The sequence below is a fragment of the Pelodiscus sinensis genome, chromosome 6 (genome assembly GCF_052426305.1).
Source record: "Pelodiscus sinensis isolate ZL-2025 chromosome 6, ASM5242630v1, whole genome shotgun sequence".
NCBI classification, from domain to species: Eukaryota; Metazoa; Chordata; order Testudines; family Trionychidae; genus Pelodiscus; species Pelodiscus sinensis.
Window position 1 is genome coordinate 37,977,889 of NC_143057.1, and position 21,306 is coordinate 37,999,194.

A 21,306-nucleotide genomic window follows, 5' to 3' on the forward strand; every position below is an offset into this window, starting at 1 on the left:
CCGCCCCCATTCTACATCTGAGATCAAGTGTGTCTGGTATTTTTTTTTTAAACCACCTGGTTACCCTACCAGAACCTGCACCCCAACCCTCTGCCCCAGCCTAGTGACAATAGTGAGGATGGGGGAGGGAGGGAGGATGGGGCAGGGCCTCAGAGAGAGGTAGGGCAAGGAACACAAAGGAGGTTGGGCTAAGGACATTTGAGTTTGAGATAGATCTTGCATTGAACTTAAATTCAAAAAGTTCTCTCATGCTTAAAAAGGCTGGAGACCACTGGACTAAAATATTGTGCTTAAGTGTTTGAAATCCAAGCATTATAGCAGTAGTAGGAACCTGAAAGTGAAGCTGATAAAAGCGCAACTAACGTAAGTGAATTTTCAGTGTGAGTAAAAAAAAATTTAAAAAAATAAAAATTGTACTAACTAGATTTTAAGAATTCTCATATTTAATATGCAACATTAGTCAAATAAATAAAGAAATCTATTTGCATTTAACACATGATATTAAAGTGACAGTGGCTCAATCAAATATCTTCCTTCCTTCTTTGCACTATATGAAAGTGAAAACTTAGCAGACGGAAATGTAAGAAGTAATTTCAATATTGTTGATTCTCTAAATATTATTATTGTTATCCTCACCACATGGAAACAACTGGTAGGTACAATCAAACATTATTTTGAATCTGTATTGTTTTATAACTTTCATCAATATAAACAAATTGCTGGGGCTTTCAGACTTCACCAGTGACATCCTGATGTGAAAAACACTCAGAACTGGCCTCCAAATGTGTCCCGGAATCTTTAGCACTCACACTTCAAACCAGTTTCCATAAAAATTAATGGATTGGTTCACCGGTCACTCTTGGTGTGAGAATGAGACCAACTAATTACAAGTGATTCAACAAATAAGATGTAGGAGAGAATGGGATTCAGTTAGAAAATTCCCAGACAATTGAAAGGACCTTCTCTAGAGCTAGATGTCTCAGAACAGAAAAAGTACTGTGAAGCTCTTATAGATGTAACAGTTTGCTCTTAAATCTACTTCCAAATAAAATTAAAAGATATTTATATATTTATCCCCATTTTACATGGAGACTGTAAAGACAGAATTAATAGATGTGCAGCAAGATTTGCCTTCACACGCTCTTCTGAGCTGAAAATAAGGATGAGAAATGTCAGCACAAAAATTGTTTTGAAGAGGTCATTAGCAATTAAAATAGCATTATATGGCTGTCATCTTACCTACAAATATATAATATTATCTGTGATGATATCTTGCATTTTAGAAGAATTATTTCTACATATTAAGAACTTTACAGAAGGAACATGATTGATTCATGTTATATGGCCATATTACAAGCTATATATTAAAAACAAATAATAGCAGCTTAAAAATTAACAGAGCACATAAAAATGTACGTTAAACGATATAATGCTTTTTTGGTCAATGTATGTAGACAGTCCCACTACTAGTTAGGACTGATGGGTCAGACATAGTGATCACTTTGTGGAAAAATTTTTAGGGAGCATCTGTCTTATTTTTCCTGTGGGAGTTCATTTGAGAGCATAGCAACACAGGCAGTCCCTGGGTTACGTACAAGATAGGGACTGTAGGTTTGTTCTTAAGTTGAATCTGTATGTAAGTCGGAACTGGCGTCCAGATTCAGCCGCTGCTGAAACTGACCGCCAGTTCTGACTTACATACAGAATCAACTTAAGAACCCCAAGTGTCCCCAAGTCAGCTGCTGCTGAAACTGATCAGCAGCTGATTCCAGGAAGCCAGGGGCAGAGCAACTCTGCCTCGGGCTTCCTGTAGTCAGCGCTGGTCAGTTTCAGCAGCGGCTAAATCAGGACGCCTGGGGCAGAGCAGCTGGGGTGCTGCTGGGTTGCTCCAGTAGCACCGCTCCTCGCTCCTCGGCGCTACTGGACCAACCCAGCAGCACCCCAGCTGCTCTGCCCCAGGCGTCCTGATTCAGCCGCTGCTGAAACTGACCAACAGCGGCTGAATCAGGACCAGAGCAGCTGGGGTGCTGCTGGGTTGGTCCAGTAGCGCCCAGAGCGGCGCTGCGGGACCTACCGGCAGCACCCCAGCTGCTCTGCCACAGGCGTCCGGTGAAAAGCTTAGTCTGCTGTGGGGGGGGGGGGGCGTACTAGCTGCGCCCCCCCCCACCCCAGCAGACCAGGAAGACACGGGCGGCGGACCGAGACGCACCGCGGTCCCACCGCCTGGGTCCTCCGCGGCTTTGCTCCCCGTCTCCCTGGTCTGCTGGAGACCAGCAGACCAGGGAGACAGGGAGCAAAGCCTCTGAGGACGCCGGCAGCGGGACAGCCGCGGGGCGTCTGGGCTGTCCCGCTGCCGGCTTCCCCCGGGGCTTTGCAAAGCCTCGGGGAAGCTGGCAGCGGAGCAGGCCAGGCGCGCCTGGGGTGCCCCGCTGCCCGAGCCCCCACCGCGGCTTTGCAAAGCCTCGGGGAAGCCGGCAGCGGAGCAGGGAGACGCAGAGAAAGCCCCAGAGTACACGGGCGGCAGGACCGCGAGGTCCCGCAGTCCGTGTACTTGGGGCAGCCCCGTTCGTAACTGCAGATCCGACATAAGTCGGATCTGCGTAAGTCGGGGACTGCCTGTAGTCTGGTTTTACCCACATAGTTGCTATTGGGGCATTTAGTGCATTGGATGAGATACAACACATGTAGTAGGTATGTGTAGGACCCAGGGACATTGAAAAGTGAGTTGTAGGAGATGTTGATCTTTGTAGCAATGGAGAAAGATCTGCAGGTTTTACATCTGTTGTTCTAGCAAGGTCATTTTGAGTTGGTATATCCTGCTGGACGGGGGGGGGGGGGCGGGGGGAGGAGGGGCTTGTTTCTGATGGCCTGTGGAGGTTGTTTGAAGAAGAGTGAACTCAGGAAAGCTTTTTTTCAGGGTCCAGTCACCACAGAGGGTGGGTTATAGTTGTTTGATGGATGGCCCCTATGGGTTCTAGTGTGTGATGATACATGACAAGTAAGGGTGTGTGGTCAGAGGGAGGTTTTATTTCTGTATTGTAGCAGGTTCTCTCAGGATATTTGGGTGTGTCATTCCATAATCCAATCTGCCCACCATATATTTAGCAGTGCACTTTAAGTAAAGGCTGGCCCAATGAAAGAGATTACCTCATGGTCTCCAATAGTCTGGGACTGACACTGGCATGGGTACACCAACTACGGATGTAATAGTGTAGTCAATTAACTGTTAAGTGAAACCTTATAGGTTAATGCTATAGACTACATGCATTTCCCTCCTCTCCCGCCTCCCCTGCTTGTAAATTTTTAGCAGGCTGGCCAGCAATCCGGCTCAGTCCTGGCTTGCGATGGGTCCAGGATCTACCCCTACTGCAGCTCTGCATTTCAAGTGTATTAGGAGCCAGATAGGCAGGCAGCCCGGCTCAATTCTGGCTCAAACCGGGTCCAAGATCTCCCAGAAACAGGGGCTGCTGCCACCCTTTGATACAGAGGCAACAGTGCAGGGTGGCAGGGAGCTCCTCAGGAGTGAGGCCAGATTGCACTGGGGACAATAGAATAGTTGTCTAACGAATAAGAATTAGTGAGGCTATGCGACTACAGTTACGACCGTTCGCACTTACGACCAAAGCTCCCATGGAGCGGTTGTAAAGGCGGTCCCCGAGTTACGAACATGACCCACGCTTACGAACAGCGTGGTCGCGTGTAACTCAATGGGGTCCGAATTATGAACAGATCGACTTACGGCCAAGTGTTTGTTTTGTAACTCGGAGAGAGGCTGTATTCAATTAATCAATATTTAACATCTTCAAGCACTAAACACCGCATACTACAGAGTAGAAATGTATATGAGAAGAGGAGTCAATGGGTTTTCATGCAGGTTTTTTCTGTGTCTAATAGAGAAAACCTTAAATTGCAAATTAAATTGCTTCATCAATTGTGACAGCTGAACATATGAAAAAATTCCTAAACAGAAGGGATTACTTCTTTATTATTCTTTCATCAAATTTCCTATAAGCTTTAGTATTATTATAGCATACCACATTTGGATTTGTACTAGACATGATTTTTCAATGTTGTGAGTTGCCTCAATATTATCAGCTAAAAGAAAACCATTTTGTACACAAAAGTCTTGATCCTTTTAATCACTCACTATATAAAAAGCACAGCTATTACAGATTCAGCTTTCTTCATTTCTCCTAAAAACCAGAAAGGAAATAATTTGCTACCCCCTCCTAGTAGCATATTTTCATATACATTTTAAAAATGATTTGTAAATGTATAATTTACAAATTATACATTTGTATAATGTATAATTATACATTTGTATAATGTATAATTATACAAATTATATTATAATGTTTTATATTATAAAATGTTAGGTATAGTTGATATCTGATCTTAAATATTAGGTATTAGTAACAATTTTACATTTTTTCTTTCTAAAGTGGATGATCCAAAGTCAAAAATTTTCCTATTTAAATAATACTGACAGCAAACCTAAAACCTATTTGCAAAAGTATTTCTGAATGTCACCGTACAGTCCTAAGAGTTGCTAAGCAAACTAAATTTAAATGAGTTAAATACATTTAAATGAAGGAAAGTGAAACACAAATATCTGTAAACAAACTAAAGCTGGAAGTAAAATAACCACTGATGCTACCGCATAGTTAACAACATACTACGTATCCTGCATGCAAAAAAAAATTTATCCACATCCTTTGAAAAACAAATTACTATTTATCTCTTGTTCTGATTTGTGCAAATGAAGCTGATCCCTTAAGGTGAATATCTATGTTAGAGAGATAAAATAATTACATGCAGGTTATTTACAAAGTTAGGAAATGGCAAATTAAATGCCAAGTGTTACTGTTTGTTGTTCAGAAAATATCTTGAAAGCACAAAATTGAGTCAACTAGTAATCTATAATAAAATAAGAAATTGTCTTATTTTCTAATTGTGTGTCTCGTTTTCCTTAGTGAGAAATAATTCCTAATGATTAATTTCTAATTAAATAAATATTCTTAGAAAACAAGAGAAAATAAGGTGCAAAAGATTTTATCTTTGATACCTACTTGAAATGGACTCCTGTGCAATATGAAAACATACACAATTCACTTTTAATGTGCTATCTTTATTAATGGACATGCCTGATATAAGGATGTTAAAATTAGATTAGTCTACTAATCGAATAGTTGATGGAATTTCCATTGACTATTTGATTAGTTGATAAGGGTACTTCCACTTAGAAAAGTAGAAAGAGCCCGCTCAGCTGTTGCTACATTTCAAAGGCGAAAGTGCCGCACAGAGTTCTGCAAGTCCTCTGCTGGCCCTGGTCTCCATGTAGCGCTTCCGCTTTGAAATGTACAAGAGCCCCAGCAGGGACTCTTGTGCATTTCAAAGCAGAAGCGCCACATGGAGCTCCTGCCCCCTCCCATAGAGCTGGAGGAAACCCCCACCCAGCACGCCCTCCTCTACGACTGGTCAACTAGTGGGTCAACACCCGATAAGCTTTTGCTTATGAGGTAGGTGACTAGTTGATAAGTCACTTATACCCCCTAGTCTGATAGACATTTGTTTGTTCACACTCATCATCTGCACTTCTTTAGTTTTAAATACAAGATTCATATTTTCTTATGAGGCTCTCTTATTCAAAGGGAAACCAAGTACTGATCTGCCCTGAATCAGATCATGTTTCATTTACTGGACTTTGAAATTGCATAAATTGGTTAATCATTCTTTTTTCGGCTTATGTAATGAAGGCAAAAGCACACTCCATGAGACTAGATAGCCTCTCATTTATCTACTCCAAGATCAGCAAATATTAGCAGATATAAAAACTAGGTTTAATGAAAACTAAGGAGACCGAAGGCCCATCAAACCCATCCAAATCCTTGAAAGCATGGAAACAATTTAAAAGAAACGTCTCCAGCATTCCTTGCCACCTTCATAGAATCATAGAATAATAGGACTGGAAGGGACCTAGAGGTCATCGAGTCCAGCCCCTCGCCCTCAAGGCAGGACCAAGCTTCAATGTCACCTATAACTCTGTTGATAACACTCTGCAGTAGGGATGTAAGAGACTAGTCCAGTAGTCAACTCATTACTTGATTAGTCGCTTCCTCCTCCCTTGCTGCCTCTGTATCAGAGGCAACGGAGGGAGGGGGAAAGGGGTGGGGGAGAAGAGCAGGAGCCAATTCTGGGGGAGCCAACTTAAAAGCCAGTTGCCCTCAGCACCATCTCCGTAGGGGCAGGGGAGGCAGAGGCACAGCGGGGGACCCAACATAAGCCAGGACTAAGCAGTCCTGACTCATGCCAGGTCACAGAAGCTGTGCCCCTGCTTTTTAAATGCAGTAAGAGCCAGCTCTTACTACATTTAAAAAACAGAGCCCCAGCCAACCTCCTTTTTTGATTAATTGAGTAGTTGATGGGAATTCCATTGACTACTCAATTAGTTTGCTAACTGCTATTTAACATCCCTACTCTGCAGTGCTCCATAAGACACTCATCTCCACCTTCAGCACATGCCAAAAAAGCAATACGTACCAAACTTCACCCAATTCAGGTGGTTATGTAAAACTAGCCCAAACAAACAAAAAACCTTACTCTGTTATGCTCATGTTCTCCTGTTCATTTCCCACACACCTGACAGTCACAATCCATTTTTTGGCAAGTTATTCTGATTTAACATTGTAAGGGCACCATCAAAGTTGTGTGTGTGTGTGAAAGAGTTGGATCAAGTTTGGACACGTATTATTATTTTTTGGAGCAATTTGCTGGCAATCAAAATGAGACTAGTGTCCTTGTATAGCTTGCACAGCAGAGGTTAGTTTCTCAGTGAAAGTGAAATTAGGCAATCCTTCCACCATGCATTTGACTCTGGAAGCGGCCCTCATATTTAAATCAGAATTTAATGTTGCTCCGTACCCAGCAGCACCTTCTGTAAAGCCTCATTACCATATTCTGCAACTTCACATTTTATACTGACACATGAGCCTGCTACTGAACTTGCATTTCTTGGTAAGATATGAAAGGGTGAGATGAGGTGGAAAAAATGTCTTATATGCCATCTTTTTATTACAACAGCCATATAAAATAATCAAATGACATTTTCTTTTTCACATTATTAGATGAGTGGGCACATAAAAGATACCTTGGAAGTTCAGCGGGGCACAAAAAGGTGCCAGCAGGAACAACAACAAAAGTACAAAAAAATCTTAAAGAAAATTTCAGTGTTATTATTTAATCACTTGTTGTTACAGAGGTGATTACTAATGATCCAATCCTGAGGGGTGCTGGATGTCTTCAACTCATTATGAAATCTATCTCCTCTTTCACCACTCCCAAAATATTCTCCTTGTCTGCCACATTCAAGGACCATTTGAAATGGCTCAAGAATTAAAATTATATTACTCTTTTCCCCGTCCTTCTATATCACTTTTAGTTATGTCCTACAATATTTGGTAAATATTATAATTGCTCCAAAACCTGAAGTCTTTGCAGAAGTTATGCTCTAGTTCAGAGGTTCCAAAACTTTTTGACACGGGGACAAGTAAATCCATTCACGAGCTTTTGGAGAACCAGTAACATTCATTTTCATATTTACATATTCATTAACCAAATGATGAATATTCAAAAAAGTTATTTCTGGTCCTCCCAAAGCCCCCTGTGCCAGCATTAGCACAGCTTTTGATACAGTCACCCACAATATTCTTGCCAGCAAGTTAAGGGAATATGGATTGGATAAATGGACTGTAAGATGGATAGAAAGCTGGCTATATCAGGGTTTCCCTAACTTTTTACTTTAGCTGGAACCCGTTTTTTTTTTTCCAGTACTGTTTTTTGCAGCCCAAAAATATAAACACACATAAAAAAAAAGAATTAAAAATGAATAAATTTTCAGTGTTTCACCTGGCTGCATCCTCTGCCCAGCCTGTGCCAGGGTTTGGGGGACCCAGTGCTGCATGGGCACTCCAGGAGGTGGGAGCAGGAGCAGATTGGGGGTAGGGTATCTGACTAGGAGGGAGGGTGCAAGAAAGGGTAAGGTTGCCAGGTGTCTGGTTTTGTACCAGACAGTCCGGTATTTCAGAGTTTTGTCCAGGAAACAAAATGAGAAATTACCAGACATATAAAATGTCTTGTATTTTCTAATTAGGTAAGTTTTATTATAATTAGATGCATCAGTCCTTAGCTATGAACTGCCTGACAGGTAGATGTGCTCACACTGCCTGAGTGTGTCTACCTGCCAGGCAGTTCACAACTACTCCAGGGAGGGAATGTATGGGGGGGAGGAAGCAAAATAGAATCCCCGGCCAGACTCACTCGTCTGCCAGGGTCTGCATGTGCCTGGGTCAGTCCCACTCCCCTCCCTTCTCCTCCCGATCTCCCCAGTCCACCACTGCTTCCAGCGGCCAGTTCCCCCTCATCCCCGTCCCCCACCAATCTCCCCTGGTCAGTCCTGCTCCTCTGACAAGGCCCCCCTTCCCCCGACCAGCCCCGCTGCCCCCATCCAGCCCTGCTTCCGGCAGCTGGTTCTCCTGACCTCTTCCTCCTGATCTCCCCCGGCCAGTCTCCCCGCCCCCCGGCCAGCCCTGGTTCCGCTGCCTGCCCTCCCCAATCTCCGCCAGACAGCTCTGCTGCCCCCAACCCTACTTCCGCACCCGCCCGGATCTCCGCAGGACAGCCCCGCTGTCCCCAACCCTGCTTCCGCCGGCCGCCCGCCTCCCCCCATCTCTGCAGGACAGCCCTGCTGCCCCCAAACCCTGCTTCCTGGCGGCCGGTTCACCCCTCCCCCCCCCACACACACAGCTCCTCCCAGCCTGCCCTGCTCTGCTCCCCTCCCGGCAGCCACGCTGAGGCCTGGTATTTTTTTCCTACAGCTTGGGAAACGCTGCTCTAGTTCAATCTCAATATTAATCAGAAGTTATGGGGATGATGAAGGAAATATCACTGGAGTTATACACAGTCAGAATAAGTTGTCACTTGTCCCTTCTGGACTTTAAATCTATGAATTAATGAAAACCTAGAAGTCAGTAAGATAAGTACCAGTCAGCAGGTCTTTCATGACCTTCTTATAAACAAACTAAGGAAATATAACTTAGATGGAGCTACTAAAAGTCGAACCTCCCTTGTCCAGCACTCTCAGGATGTGAGTGGTCCTGAATCACAGTTTGCTGGACATGGGGAGGCTCCCTACTGGGCTGTAGGCTCTGCTCCTGGATGGAGCTGAGCTTCCTGCCACCTGCTGCTGCCTCCAGCCCCCCACCATGCCAGCCCTGACTGGGGCTGCGTCCCCCTCACCACACCAGCAATGAACAGGGACCAGCCCCGCTGCCTCTACCTCTGGCCGAGACTGCACTCCCTGTGCTCCCCTCAACCCCGTGCCAGCAACAACGGAGTCTTGTGTTTCCCACTGTACCAGCTCTGGGTGGGGCTATGCTCCCCACCTCGCCAGCCTTAATGGGGCTGCACTACAGGCCACAGAGTAATCATCAGTGGTTCACAGTCCAGCTGGAAGCGCATATCAAGTGGGGTTCTGCAGGGATCTGTTCTGGGTCTGGTTCTGTTCCATTTTTTCATACATTATTTAGCTAATGGAAAAGAAAATACACTTATACAGTTTGCAGACGACGCCAATCAGGGAGGGGAAAACAAGTGCTTTGGAGGACAGGATTACACTTCAAAATGATCTGTACAAACTGGAGAAATGTTCTGAATTAAGAAAGATCAAACGGAGTAAGGACAAATGCAAAGTACTTCACTTAGGAAAGGACAATCAGTTGCACATATACAAAATGGGAAATAACTGCCTAGGAAGCAGTACCGCAGAAAGTGATTTGGCAATCATAGTGAATCACAAGTTACAATGAGTCAACAATGAAACACTGTTACAAAAAAAAAAAAAACGCCCCACACCACACACACACACACAACCACCATCATTTGGGGATGTATTATCAGGGGTGTTGTAAGACACAGGAAGTAATTCTTCTGCTCTACTTCATGATGATTAGGCCTTACTTAACTGGAATATTGTGTCCAGTTCTAGGTGCCACATTTCAGGAAAGTTGTGGAAAAATTGGAGAAAGTCCAGACAACAGCACCAAAACGGATTTAAAAAAAAAAATCTAGAAAATGTGACCTCTGAGGAAGATTGAAAAAAGTGGGTTTTCTTTAGTCTGGAGAGGAGAACACTAAGTACATAAAACGTTAACAAGGCAGAGGGAGAAAAATTGTTTTCCTTAACCTCTGAGGACAGGACAAAAAGCAGTGGGTTTCAATTGCAGCCAGGGTAGTTTAGCCTGGACATTAAGAAAAATTTACTGTTAAGCACCGGAATAAAATGTCTAGGAAAGATGTGGAATCTCCATAATTAGATATTTGTAAAGGCAGGTTAAGATTAACACCCATCAGAGACAGTCTAGATTTATTGTTAGTTGTGCCATGAGTGTACAGTGAACTAAATGTCCTCGGAGGTCCCTTCCAGTCCCACAATTCCATGATTCTGAAAATCTGCCTCTTACTTAAGTTCCTAAATGGGAGCGGTTGATGTTAAGCTCTGTTAAAAATCCGGTCCTTAGCTAATGCAACAAGAGAAACAAGGAAGAATGACTGTTTTGTTCTTTTTAAACTTTTACAGCACATGTTGAACCTCTCCAGTCCAGCAACACTGGTGGTCCGGCATGATTTTAGTTAGCCAGATGTCCACTTATCATGGGGGTGATCAAGATTCACATGATCTCAAAGTTTGTTACAGCCACCAGTCCTGGCTCTCAGTGTTCTGTGCTGTTATTTAGCTCTAATTTACCCCTTGATGTCTTCTAATAGCTCAGTAAGCAGCAGAAGTGTTGGTAATACTGCTACACAATACTGACCTCCTGTGGTTCTGTAAATTCTCTGGTTCGGCATCAGTCAGGTCCTAAGGGAGCTGGACTAGAGAGTTTCAATCTGTACAGTAAATTCTTAAGCAAGAAGTTTCAATATTATAGCACTGATGGTTGCTTTAGCCTGAAAACATACTATATCCCTTCTTATTTCACAAATTCAGAACAGGAACATTAGGAAACATTTTGCACACACAGATATTCTATTTTGGTTAGCAACAAAGGCCATGATTTAATGTCATACAGTTATCAATACAGATACTTCCCCTATGCAAAGCCAATCACTTAAATTATATGCTCAGCTATGATTGTAGCTTTCATAACAAAAAGGTAAGCATGCACATTTTTATACTGAGCTACGTGAGACTAATCACACGCTTAAACTCAAGAATGCATGCAGATTTGCAGTGTCAGGGCCTCTGACGCTGATCTGCTCATGCCACAGTCCCCATGTCTCCACTGATTCCAACTATGTATTTCTCAGTTTTCAATGTTTCTTTTGTGTTAATAAGGTTAAAATAGGTATTCAAACTACGCAACTTGTGTTCAGTGTTTAGACTTTATTGAATGCTTGTGAGCTGCTGCATGCCTTAACATCACTTATAGCATCTGTGTTCCATATTGTAGGTACTGTAATATTTAAGCATTTGTATTTTAAGTCTCTGTTACATTATAAATCACCAGACGGAGCTTGATCCTGCCTTGAGGGCGGGGGGCTGGACTCGATGACCTGAGGTCCCTTCCAGTCCTATTATTCTATGATTCTATGATAAATGTTAACTACTGTAGCATGCTAGGTGATATGTCCTGCCTAATAAAGAAGGCCCATGGACACCATTCAGATTATTGTGGAGCATTAAAGAGGATAAAATATTTTGTTGTTCTGCTTTTCTCCTACTTCTATGAAGATGAGTCATGAAAGTGGAGTTCTCCCATCAGCTGAGTGTGTAGTTCAGAACACATGTAAAAGAGAAAACCCCTAACAAAAAGGAACTGTAACTAGAGATGTAAAATTCTGTTTAATTAGTTAACAGTTTCAACATTAGGTTAACCTAACATTTAACCGGTTAACCTAACATTTAACCGGTTAACCAACAAAGCGGGATCCAAGGCAGGGGGACCTCTCCAGCCCAGCTGGAGCAGCCCCAACTTTGGGGCTCAAAGTCCCAGCCAAATGGGTTGGGCTGCTGGTTGATGGCCCCATGCTGTGGCCAGCAGGACCGTGGACATGGGGCTGCTCCCAGAGAACTACTTAGCCCAAGGGTGGGCAATAATTGCCTCCCCATGTCCAGCAAACAGGGGGCCACTTCCCTAATTTTTTAAGTGGCCCTGGGCCACCCCCGAAGGGGCAGGGCCAGGACACTTCATGCTTCCCTGCCCACAATCCTGATTGGCCTGAAGGTGGGGGAGCACATGAAGTCTTTGCCCCGCCCTCCCCCCACCTAGAGAGAGCAATCCGCTGTTCTGAACAGCTGGTGGTTTCCTCTCAGCACCCACACCACTGGCTGCGGGAGAACACTTCACATACTCTCCCCTACCCCAAGGCCCTAACTGGCCAAGGGGGAGGGAAACAGCAGGTATCCGCGGGTCAGATCCAGGCCACGGAGACCCCTGTGTCCACCCCTGGCTCAACCATTCACATCCCTAGGTAATGGCATGCTGGACCACACCCGCTGCAGGCAGGACTTGTTCCAGCCAGTCTGTAACACCCTCCCCCCTGCTGGTTAACCATAAACACTCACATCCCTATCTGTAACTGCTTGGACTCTAGGGGCAAGGTTTTCTAGCCATAAGCAAGAGCTCTCCAGGGCTCAGCCTGGGTTAGCCATATAGGACGTATACAGATTGCTTATTTTAGAAACTTATTATTTGAAACTTAAGATCGTAACTCATCATATACATCCGCCTTAACCTTGTAAAGAACTCCTTTCCTTTTTAATATTTCTATGTATAGTTTATTATAGGAGAGGCTATTGTATTGTGTTGGTGTGCAGTCTAAGGTGCAACTGATCTGGGGTAAATGACTCATCTTTAGCAACTGGGAGTAACTTGAATATTGCTGTGATTCTTGATGTAAGGGACCATCTATCATAAACACAGTTTTACCTGAGTGACAAGGGACTGTCTGTAATTCTATATTGAGGCTGTGATAGTGCCCAATGAGTTAACGTTTGATAATTGGTTGGTGAAATCCCAGTATATATTTCACAACTAATTTGGGGATTGTGCCCTGCTTCTTAGATTGGTGCTCACGCTGTTGAGCCACTGCAGGATAGCTTGACTGGGCCTATACAGTAAAAATGGGCCTAGATGGTAAAATATGTACACAGTGCTTATGTTCTTCTGAAAATAAAGAAATATCCTGAATATTACAGTCAACTAAAAATCACATCTCTTGTTATTTGTCTGAAAATGTTTACCTTATAGTTATAGTGACTACAATTACAATAACCAAGGCTAGAAGAACATTTCAATTTTTTTCAGTTTGTCTGGTTTTGAAAATCTCACATTAGTTTAAACTTTCTCTACTTTGAGTGAACTCAAGCCAGCGGTGAGCACTGTTGAAAAAAGCCACACCATTAATATTTTGATACTATTTTCCTCTATATCCTGTTGGGTTCTTTTGCTGAGGGTCTTTCAAAGCAACAGGTGAGGCAAGCTCTTGTTAAAGTGGAAAAATCTGACTTAGAAAATATAAAATAAACACCATAACTAAATTAAATTTTTAGGCTATTCCATAATCTTCTTTATCAGAGATGTTGTTTGCAACAGAGATAGAGACTTTATTTTAACCTATGGGTTTTTTTTCATTTCTCTCTCTCTCTCACACACACACACAACACACACATACACACACACACACTTGCTATCTAAGATTTTTCTTTTCTTTTCTTGTACACAGACATTGCTTGGGACAGCAAAAAGTTTAGTTTGGCATGTACATGACAAATGAGGGATATTTTTGTTATCTGTTCTTTCTTTACACATCTCCACAGGAAGAAGCAGAGGTAAACCTGCCAAGCCTCACTCACTGAAAAGGCAGACTCACTCATTTTTATAAGGTTAAATATCAGATGAAATATTTTTCTCTGTTTAAATCTCCCTCATTCTGAAGTAATGAAGACAAAGGCTGTGGCAACAGAGATCAAATTTTGGGGTAAAGTACTAACATTACTCTTACCTATCTCAGTGCACTACACTTAAAAACTGTGTCTATAGTGAGCTTCAGACGGGTAGCCGAGTTAGTCTGGAACAAGAAAAACTTAAAAAACAAATAGTCTGGTAGCACTTTAAAGACTAACAAAACATGTAGATGGTATCCTGAGCTTTTGTAGGCACAGTCCACTTCTTCAGATAATCGGAGTGTTGGAAGTCCCAAAGGGATAGCGGAGCCAGTCTGTAACAGGAAAAACTTAAATAGTGTACTAGCACCTTAAAGACTAAATAGTTAAAAGAAGCTGATAAGAACTATTAGTTTGCACTAGGAAAGGAAGAGTACTAACACCAGATTCTACACACATCAAGAACCATTGGCACCTTCACTGTTTGGTTTGCTGATAATGTGCGAGCCAGATATTGGATATCGGGATTTAGATATCGGATGCAAATGGTCTAAACTGGCTGATAATGTGCAAGCCACCCGCAATTTAGACCATTTGCATCTGAAGAAGCGGACTGTGCCCATGAAAGCTCACAATACCATCTACATGTTTTGTTAGTCTTTGAAGTGCTACCACGCTATTTGTTGTTTTAAAGTTTTTTCTATAGTGAGCATTCTTTTCGCAGATCCATAGAGCTGAACATTAGAAGGGATTTTTAGATCAGTCAGACGTCCTGTATAAACACAGGCCATTACATTGCACTCATATACCCATGCATTTAACCCAATAAACTTGTTTTACTAAACCTTGTATTCCAGAAAGGCATTCGTTATTTATTTGAAGTCTTCAAGAAATAGAGAATCCACCATTCTCTTGGTAGTTTGGTAATTAACGAGTGAAACAATCCCTTACTGTTCTTAAAAGCTTCCCACTCTTATACTACCAGCAGTGTGACCCCGACACATCACCATGAGGGCAATGGAAGCTCAAATGAAGACAAATTGCCAGTGTTCATTTATCCCTGCTCAGAGCAAATCTAAACAAGTTGGTAAAAAGGCTTACAGCTGTCAGCTCCTTGTCTCTACTAGAAGTCCCATCAATATTACAACCACTGGAGCTGCACAACTACTAATGCAGCCATGGCAAATTTTAAGAAAAAAAAAAACCCTCAGTGTAGACAGAAAGAAGTAGACTTAAAACCATGCACTGGAGAACTCACCTCCCTCACCAAACACACATGTATTCTGTTGGCACTAGGTCCAGCGGGGCCTCCCCTTCTCCAGCCATGCATCCTTGAGGGAAAACTGAAGAGAAGACCCAGCCAAGAGATTCTAACCATTGTGTGAAGAAGCTGACAAAAGCCAGGACCCTCTGGATATTCAGAGAACTTCCAACAAAAAGACGACCAGTCCCTGCTGACTGGATGATTGTGAGGGAGCGGGAAGGTAAAGTTGGCACAATCTCCTCTAACCCTCTTTTCCCCCATCCTTTTCCCCTTCATTCTTCTCTTCCCTTTTATTTCTACTTAGCTGATCCTTTCCTAACTAACCATCATCCCCCCAGAAAAACCCATGGAATAACATGTTGTTTGCTACCATCACACTGTTCACTGTGCTAGTGTGTTCAACCTCTTCTCCCATCCATCTTGTCTATTTAGACTGTACATTTTTTTGCAGCAAAAAACCAAGTACTTCTCAGTGCAGTGTCCAGAACAAGAAAACCCACTGTTGTCTGGCTCTTCCGCATGACTGCAATCAACACAATTTCAACAGGAAAGTGCTCCAAGCATCTCTCCAGAATAATGTTTACATACAGACTGGGTTAGGCAACCACTCACTCTCCCTGTTCTTCACAGGTATTTTATTGACATGATACTATTCAAGTGTTTGCAAAGTGCAAGAATGACGGATATCTCAAGGATACATCAGAAGCAATGGCTCTTTTCTGCACCAAGGGCTGACTTTCATATTGCGTTAAGGCAGGGGTTCTCAAACTCTGTGATACCAACCCCCCTCTAAGTTGCTTGAGACCCCCCCTCTAAGTTGCTACAACCCCCCAGGGGGTCAGGACCTCCAGTTTGAGAAACACGGCATTAAGGGATTTTATTTTCTGTGGTCGCACTTCCTAAAAAAGAAAATTTGAGAGTAACTGACGCAACAAAACATTGCACATTCCTGTTACTGTGGCAGTCAAGGTGGCTTTTCTTGTAAAACAAAAGCTGAAGAAAAAAATAAATCAGGAGAGACACACCTGTGGCCTGGCAGGCACAAGGAAACTCAGTCCTGTCATCCACCTCTAAGGGAAGCTCCACACAGGAGCAGCAGCAGAAGCCACAAGTCAGGCTTAGCGTATGCTAGCATTTTGCTGTATGAACAAGACCATTTCGCCAGTGTCTGCACCAATCAGGCCTGCGAGGCCCCAAGCCCGGCCAGTGAATGGTGAATACTCAGCAGCGCTGAGCCCCGAAAGACTTGCCACACAGCTCTGGGCATTTTATCTAGAGCTGCTCTTAGCAAGCAGAACAGTAGCCAAAATGCCAGTGTTTCTTCCATGACTTACTCACAACCTCACTGTCCTTCCCACCAACAGCAGGACTGTCCTGGTGGGCCAAGTCTCTGTTCTGCTTCTGTAAATGCAGGCAGAAGCTGCCTGGCAATTGCCAGGGCACCAGACCAAATGGCACCCTCAAGCAGAACCCTGCCAGGGAGAAGGTCGCTGGCAATGAATGGCGCAGCTCCAGGCCAAGTGCTGTTAATGGCTGACAGACACACGCACGGTCACAGAGACGGACTGAGAAATAACGGGTCAAAGTTGGACATTCGGATTAAAACGGGATTGAAACAGAACCTCGGGGGCGCTGGCAAGTCTTGTGATTCGGCAGGAGCCAGCTCCCACCTCCCTCCCAGCCCAGTCACCGCCCCCCAAAGAAGGGCTCCGGCCGGGTCCCATTATGCAACCCCGGCAGCGCCGTAGCAAAGCAGGGGGATGGCTGGAGGGCCGCGCACCCTCGGAGCCCTCCGCTGGGCTCAGCTTCCCCGTCCGCAGGCCTGGTGCGGAGCCCCCGGGCGAGGCAGCAGAGGGCAGCGGAGATGGTCACTCACCCAGCAGCAGCAGCTTGAGCTCCTTGCGCGCGTCCTTGCGCAGCTGCCGCTCAATCTCCGCGCTGATCCGCAGCGACTCTCTCTCCTCCGCGGATAAGCAGCAGCCGGCCATGGTCCGCTCGCCGCAGCCGGGGAAACGACGCCCTCGGCCCTTCGGCGGGTTGCGCCTCCCGCCCGAGTCCCACGCCGGGAGGTGGCGAGCAGCGACAGCCAAGCAAGAGGCGAGCGCCGCGGGGGCGCCCCCACGGGGCGTCTCTGCTCCTCCCGCAGGAGCAACGAGCCGCGCTGGGCTGGGCTGGGCTCTCCGGGGCAGGTGGCCCGGTCTCTAGGGGCCCCTCCTCTCGTGCGTCTCCGGGCGAGGGAGGCGCAGCAGTGGAAGGGCAGGAACCGCGCTGCCCGGGGTCACTCGGAGGCGGCGGGACGCACGAAACCTCTGGGCTGCGGCTGCTCGTCTGCAGCGGGGGACAGGCAGGGCGGAGCCGCCGCCGCCTCCAGCCCTCGCGGACCGCTCTCGCCAGCGCCCGCTTGCGCCACTGGGAGGCGGGGCGTCGCGCTAGCTGCGGCCCCCTGGCGCCGGGACTCGGGCAGGGCGCTGGAGCCCATGGCGCCTCCCTGACCTTCCATAAGAATCAAGCCATAATGTAAAAGAGGCTGGCGGCCGGGGAGAGTCAGTGGCTGAAACCCCTTCCCCGTGGGAGAAGTTGTAACAGCCCCGGCTGCCTCCTCTGCAGCCCCGCACGCCTGCACCGGTTTCCTCCTTAATTGAAATACAGCCCCGCTGCGACAGGGGAGCGGCTGCGGCTCCCAGGCAGGGGGGAGTCGCAGCAAACCAGATGTGAGCTACTGAGCTCTAGAAGGGGGTTGCCTCTTCGCTTGTCAGCCTCTGGGCTGAAACCTGCAGCCTGGATTCCTCCCGTCGGGGTTCAGCAGTTTCAGGGAACCTCCCTGCAATGAGCGCCAACCTCTTTGGCTGAGGAGTGGCAGTCCCAGACCAGAGGTATATTGTCATTCTGCCCCAAGCCCTAGCTGGAGGATGCTGGTCTTTCAAAAATATTCAGACTTAGGACTACACCATAAGCCAGAAGAGGAGGAAAGTCTAAGTGGACGAGGGATTCATTTGTTTAGGTCTAAAATGTCACTAACTAGAGCAGAATAGCTCAGAGGGGAGTAAGCGGGTTACACTGTAACTTTAAAAAAATAAGACGTGGTGAATGGTTCCACCTGTTTAGTGTCAAGAACTGATCGTTTTAAATCAGTTAATCCTACTTTGCTGTGGGAAGAGATTATTTGGCATCCACACGAAGCGATGTTCTTCATAATCTGGTGCAATTGGGTGAGGTGGAGAGAATTTTGTAGGAAGTCAGGGGTTCCGTTTGTTATCCTCTCATTTTAAAAATGACACTTGTTTAAAATGCATAGTGTTATATCTCCCAGCCTTGTGCAACTCCCACCCATATTTCTTTTTTCCGAGTTTCACTGTGATTTCTCTATTTGACCCTTCAGTTGTAGCACTTCGTTTCTTAGACATTGTACAACTAATCACATTTTTCTCTGGCTCATACACTTATTCTGTATTTTGTTTTACAAATAGTATTTTCCATTTTGTGAGGTGCAAAATGCAATTCTTGAGCCTTGTCTGCACCCCTAGTGTTAGAACCATATTCCCCCGATTGTCAGCAATAGTGTAAACTGCTATTATAACAGAGTTCAGATCTTTTTACTACTATCATGAACACCTGTTTTTACAGCAGTGTTATACCTGAATCCTATTTGTACTAGACACTTTACAATTTACACTTTACTAAGCTACATTTGGGGGTCTCCAGTTGCTACTGTTAGTAAGTAAGTAAGTGAGCAGCTTTGTTACAGCAGCCTGTTTCCTACTGCTAAGCCTACAACAGTGGCAAATTAAAGATTCGAATATTACCCTCTTTTCCACAGGCATGGAGGGTTCACTTGCAATAGAAATGATGTAGTACTCTTGCAAAAAGGGGAAGAGTTATTTTGTTTGTTTTTGGAGAGAGGAAATATTTACTATGTACTAAAGGGGAAAAAACCAGAAACTTGACAGTTGGGTGGCCTACTGTACACATACTTCATCACAAAGATAAGCAAATATTTCTTTAAGCAGTCACAAAGCAAATATTTCTTTAAGCAGTCACAAATGGTTAAAATTAAAAGATTTGTTCTGCAGTGTGGGGTTGGCTTAATATTATGTTGTGAATACACATTTTAAAATAATTTAAATTAAAAAAAAATTCAAGTTGGTGCACTTAATACATAACTCCATGGTTAAAATATTAAGATTTAATAGCTTGATGCTAAATAAACTGAGTGTCTTTTTAAAGATAGCAGTTTATGATATTCCTTCTCATAGGGGTGAGGGTTAGAGTAAAGGGTCAAACTCCCTTACCTTTGTTACCACTACGTTTTCATGCAAACAGTGATTATTCTTTGAATATTATTCCGGGTGCATCAGCTGAACATTGCTAGTGTAGATAAATATTGGACGGCCCGTACCTAGTGAGGTATTTGTCAAAGGATTAGTTTGTGAATGTTAGAGATGCATACACACAGTAATACAATTTCCCCCAGCAACTTTAAAAATTCAAACCATAAAAGTATTCTAATGTTGGGACAGGAATTACTGTATGGGGAAGTTCCAATAACAGAACAATTCCAAAGGATCCATAGCTTAAATTTAGGCTATTGTGCACGTTTAATTTTTTTCATGTGAATTTGTCTCTGACACCTCTGGGGCTATGCATATATATGAAGTTAAGGACTGACACACAGACTTGCAGGATCAGGGCCATATTAGTACTGAATCTGGTTCTGTATGAGTGTAAAGGACTCCTTGGGGCAAAGGTTTGCATCTATTATGCACCTATAAGGGAAAAGATCATTTTAAGAAAAAGCAAAACCCAGACTCCCTGCCAAAAACACAAAGTCAGCCTCAGCATCACAGTATTGATCAAGAGAAGAAAGAGTGAGTGGAAGGAAGGGATCCATAGATAATTCTGCTTTAGTGGAAGTACGACAGATTAGACCTCTTGTAATTTTGATTCTGATTTGTTTGGAAGAGATCTACACAACGATAGCGTCCTCAGCAAACTTCTTGGCCATTAGGAAGTGCAGGTTCCTTACCCCTAAAAGATTATAGTGATCAGGAAGAAGATCGCCTCTCACTTCCAGATCTGTTTACATTTTTAAAAATACCTTCTGATTAGTTTTATAACCTGGAGTTAGGGGGAGCAACAGCTCCACTCCTGATCGATAGGGCAGTGGTCTCCAACCTTTTTAACCACAAGATCATTTTTTCAATGTAAGATCTACTTGAAACCTAAATACCCTTGCCCCACCTCCTTCGTGACCCTTCTCTGAGGCCCTGACCCTGCCTGCTCGGTCCTCCCTTTCACCGGGCAGGGGCAAAGGGTTGGAACATAGGCTCTGGTCTTGAGCTAAGGAATCTGGAGTGCAAGGGGGCTCTAAGCAGAGCCTGGAGCAGGGATGCAGGATGGAGTTCAGGGTACAGGCTCTGTAAGGGAGTTTGGGTCCAGGGGGCTCGGGCAGGCCTGGCCTTTGGACAAGGTGAGCAATGCAGTTGCCTTGGGCTCCATGCATTCAGGGCCCCGTGCTGCCCAGCTTCCGGCCCCATGCACCAGGCTGTTCACTCGCTGCTCTGAGAGCTGTGCAGCCGTACGGCTCAGCTAAACACAGCTTGCTGCCTTGGGTCCTGCAAACTCTTTGGCCAGGCCTGGGCTCAAGGCTAGGGCAGAGGCTGGGGTGCAGGAGAGGATTCATGACTGGGGCAGGGGTTTGGAGCTGGCTCCAGATGGACACTGCTTACCTCAGGTGGTTCCTTGGTGGTGGTGCAGTGAGGCTAACTCACCCCTGCCCTCGCCCTGCACCACTCAAAAGCAGCCAGCAAATTCCCTTCATCCCAAGCCCTGTTGTGTCCTCCATGCTGTTCTGTGGAGACAGAATACAGGGTGGAAAAGGTAGGGTTACCAGATGGGTTTTAAAAAAAAAATACCGGACACATGTGATCTCTGAACGGAGGGGTGGGGTGGGGGGGGACTGGGCAGGAGGGACTTGAGGGGAGCTGGCCGGGAGGGAACCAGCCGGCAGGGAGCAGGGCTGGCCAGTCAGGGGGAGCAGAGCTCACCGGGGGATATCGGGTGTGGGGGGGGGGGGGGGGGAGGAGAGAACCAGCTGGCGGGAAAG

General features: G+C 45.0%; 1 protein-coding gene across 1 annotated transcript in view; it reads right to left on the reverse strand.

The window, feature by feature from the left end:
• The window catches only part of LOC102454716 (guanine nucleotide-binding protein subunit alpha-14), a 60,659-nt gene extending 43,064 nt beyond the window's left edge, over positions 1–17,595 (reverse strand). Inside the window, exon 1 of the mRNA XM_006122477.5 lies at positions 17,080–17,595. Coding sequence (XP_006122539.1) covers positions 17,080–17,191 — 112 coding nt within the window. The 5' untranslated portion in view covers positions 17,192–17,595. The remainder of the gene's footprint in view (positions 1–17,079) is intronic.
• Between the last annotated feature and the right edge of the window lie 3,711 nt (positions 17,596–21,306).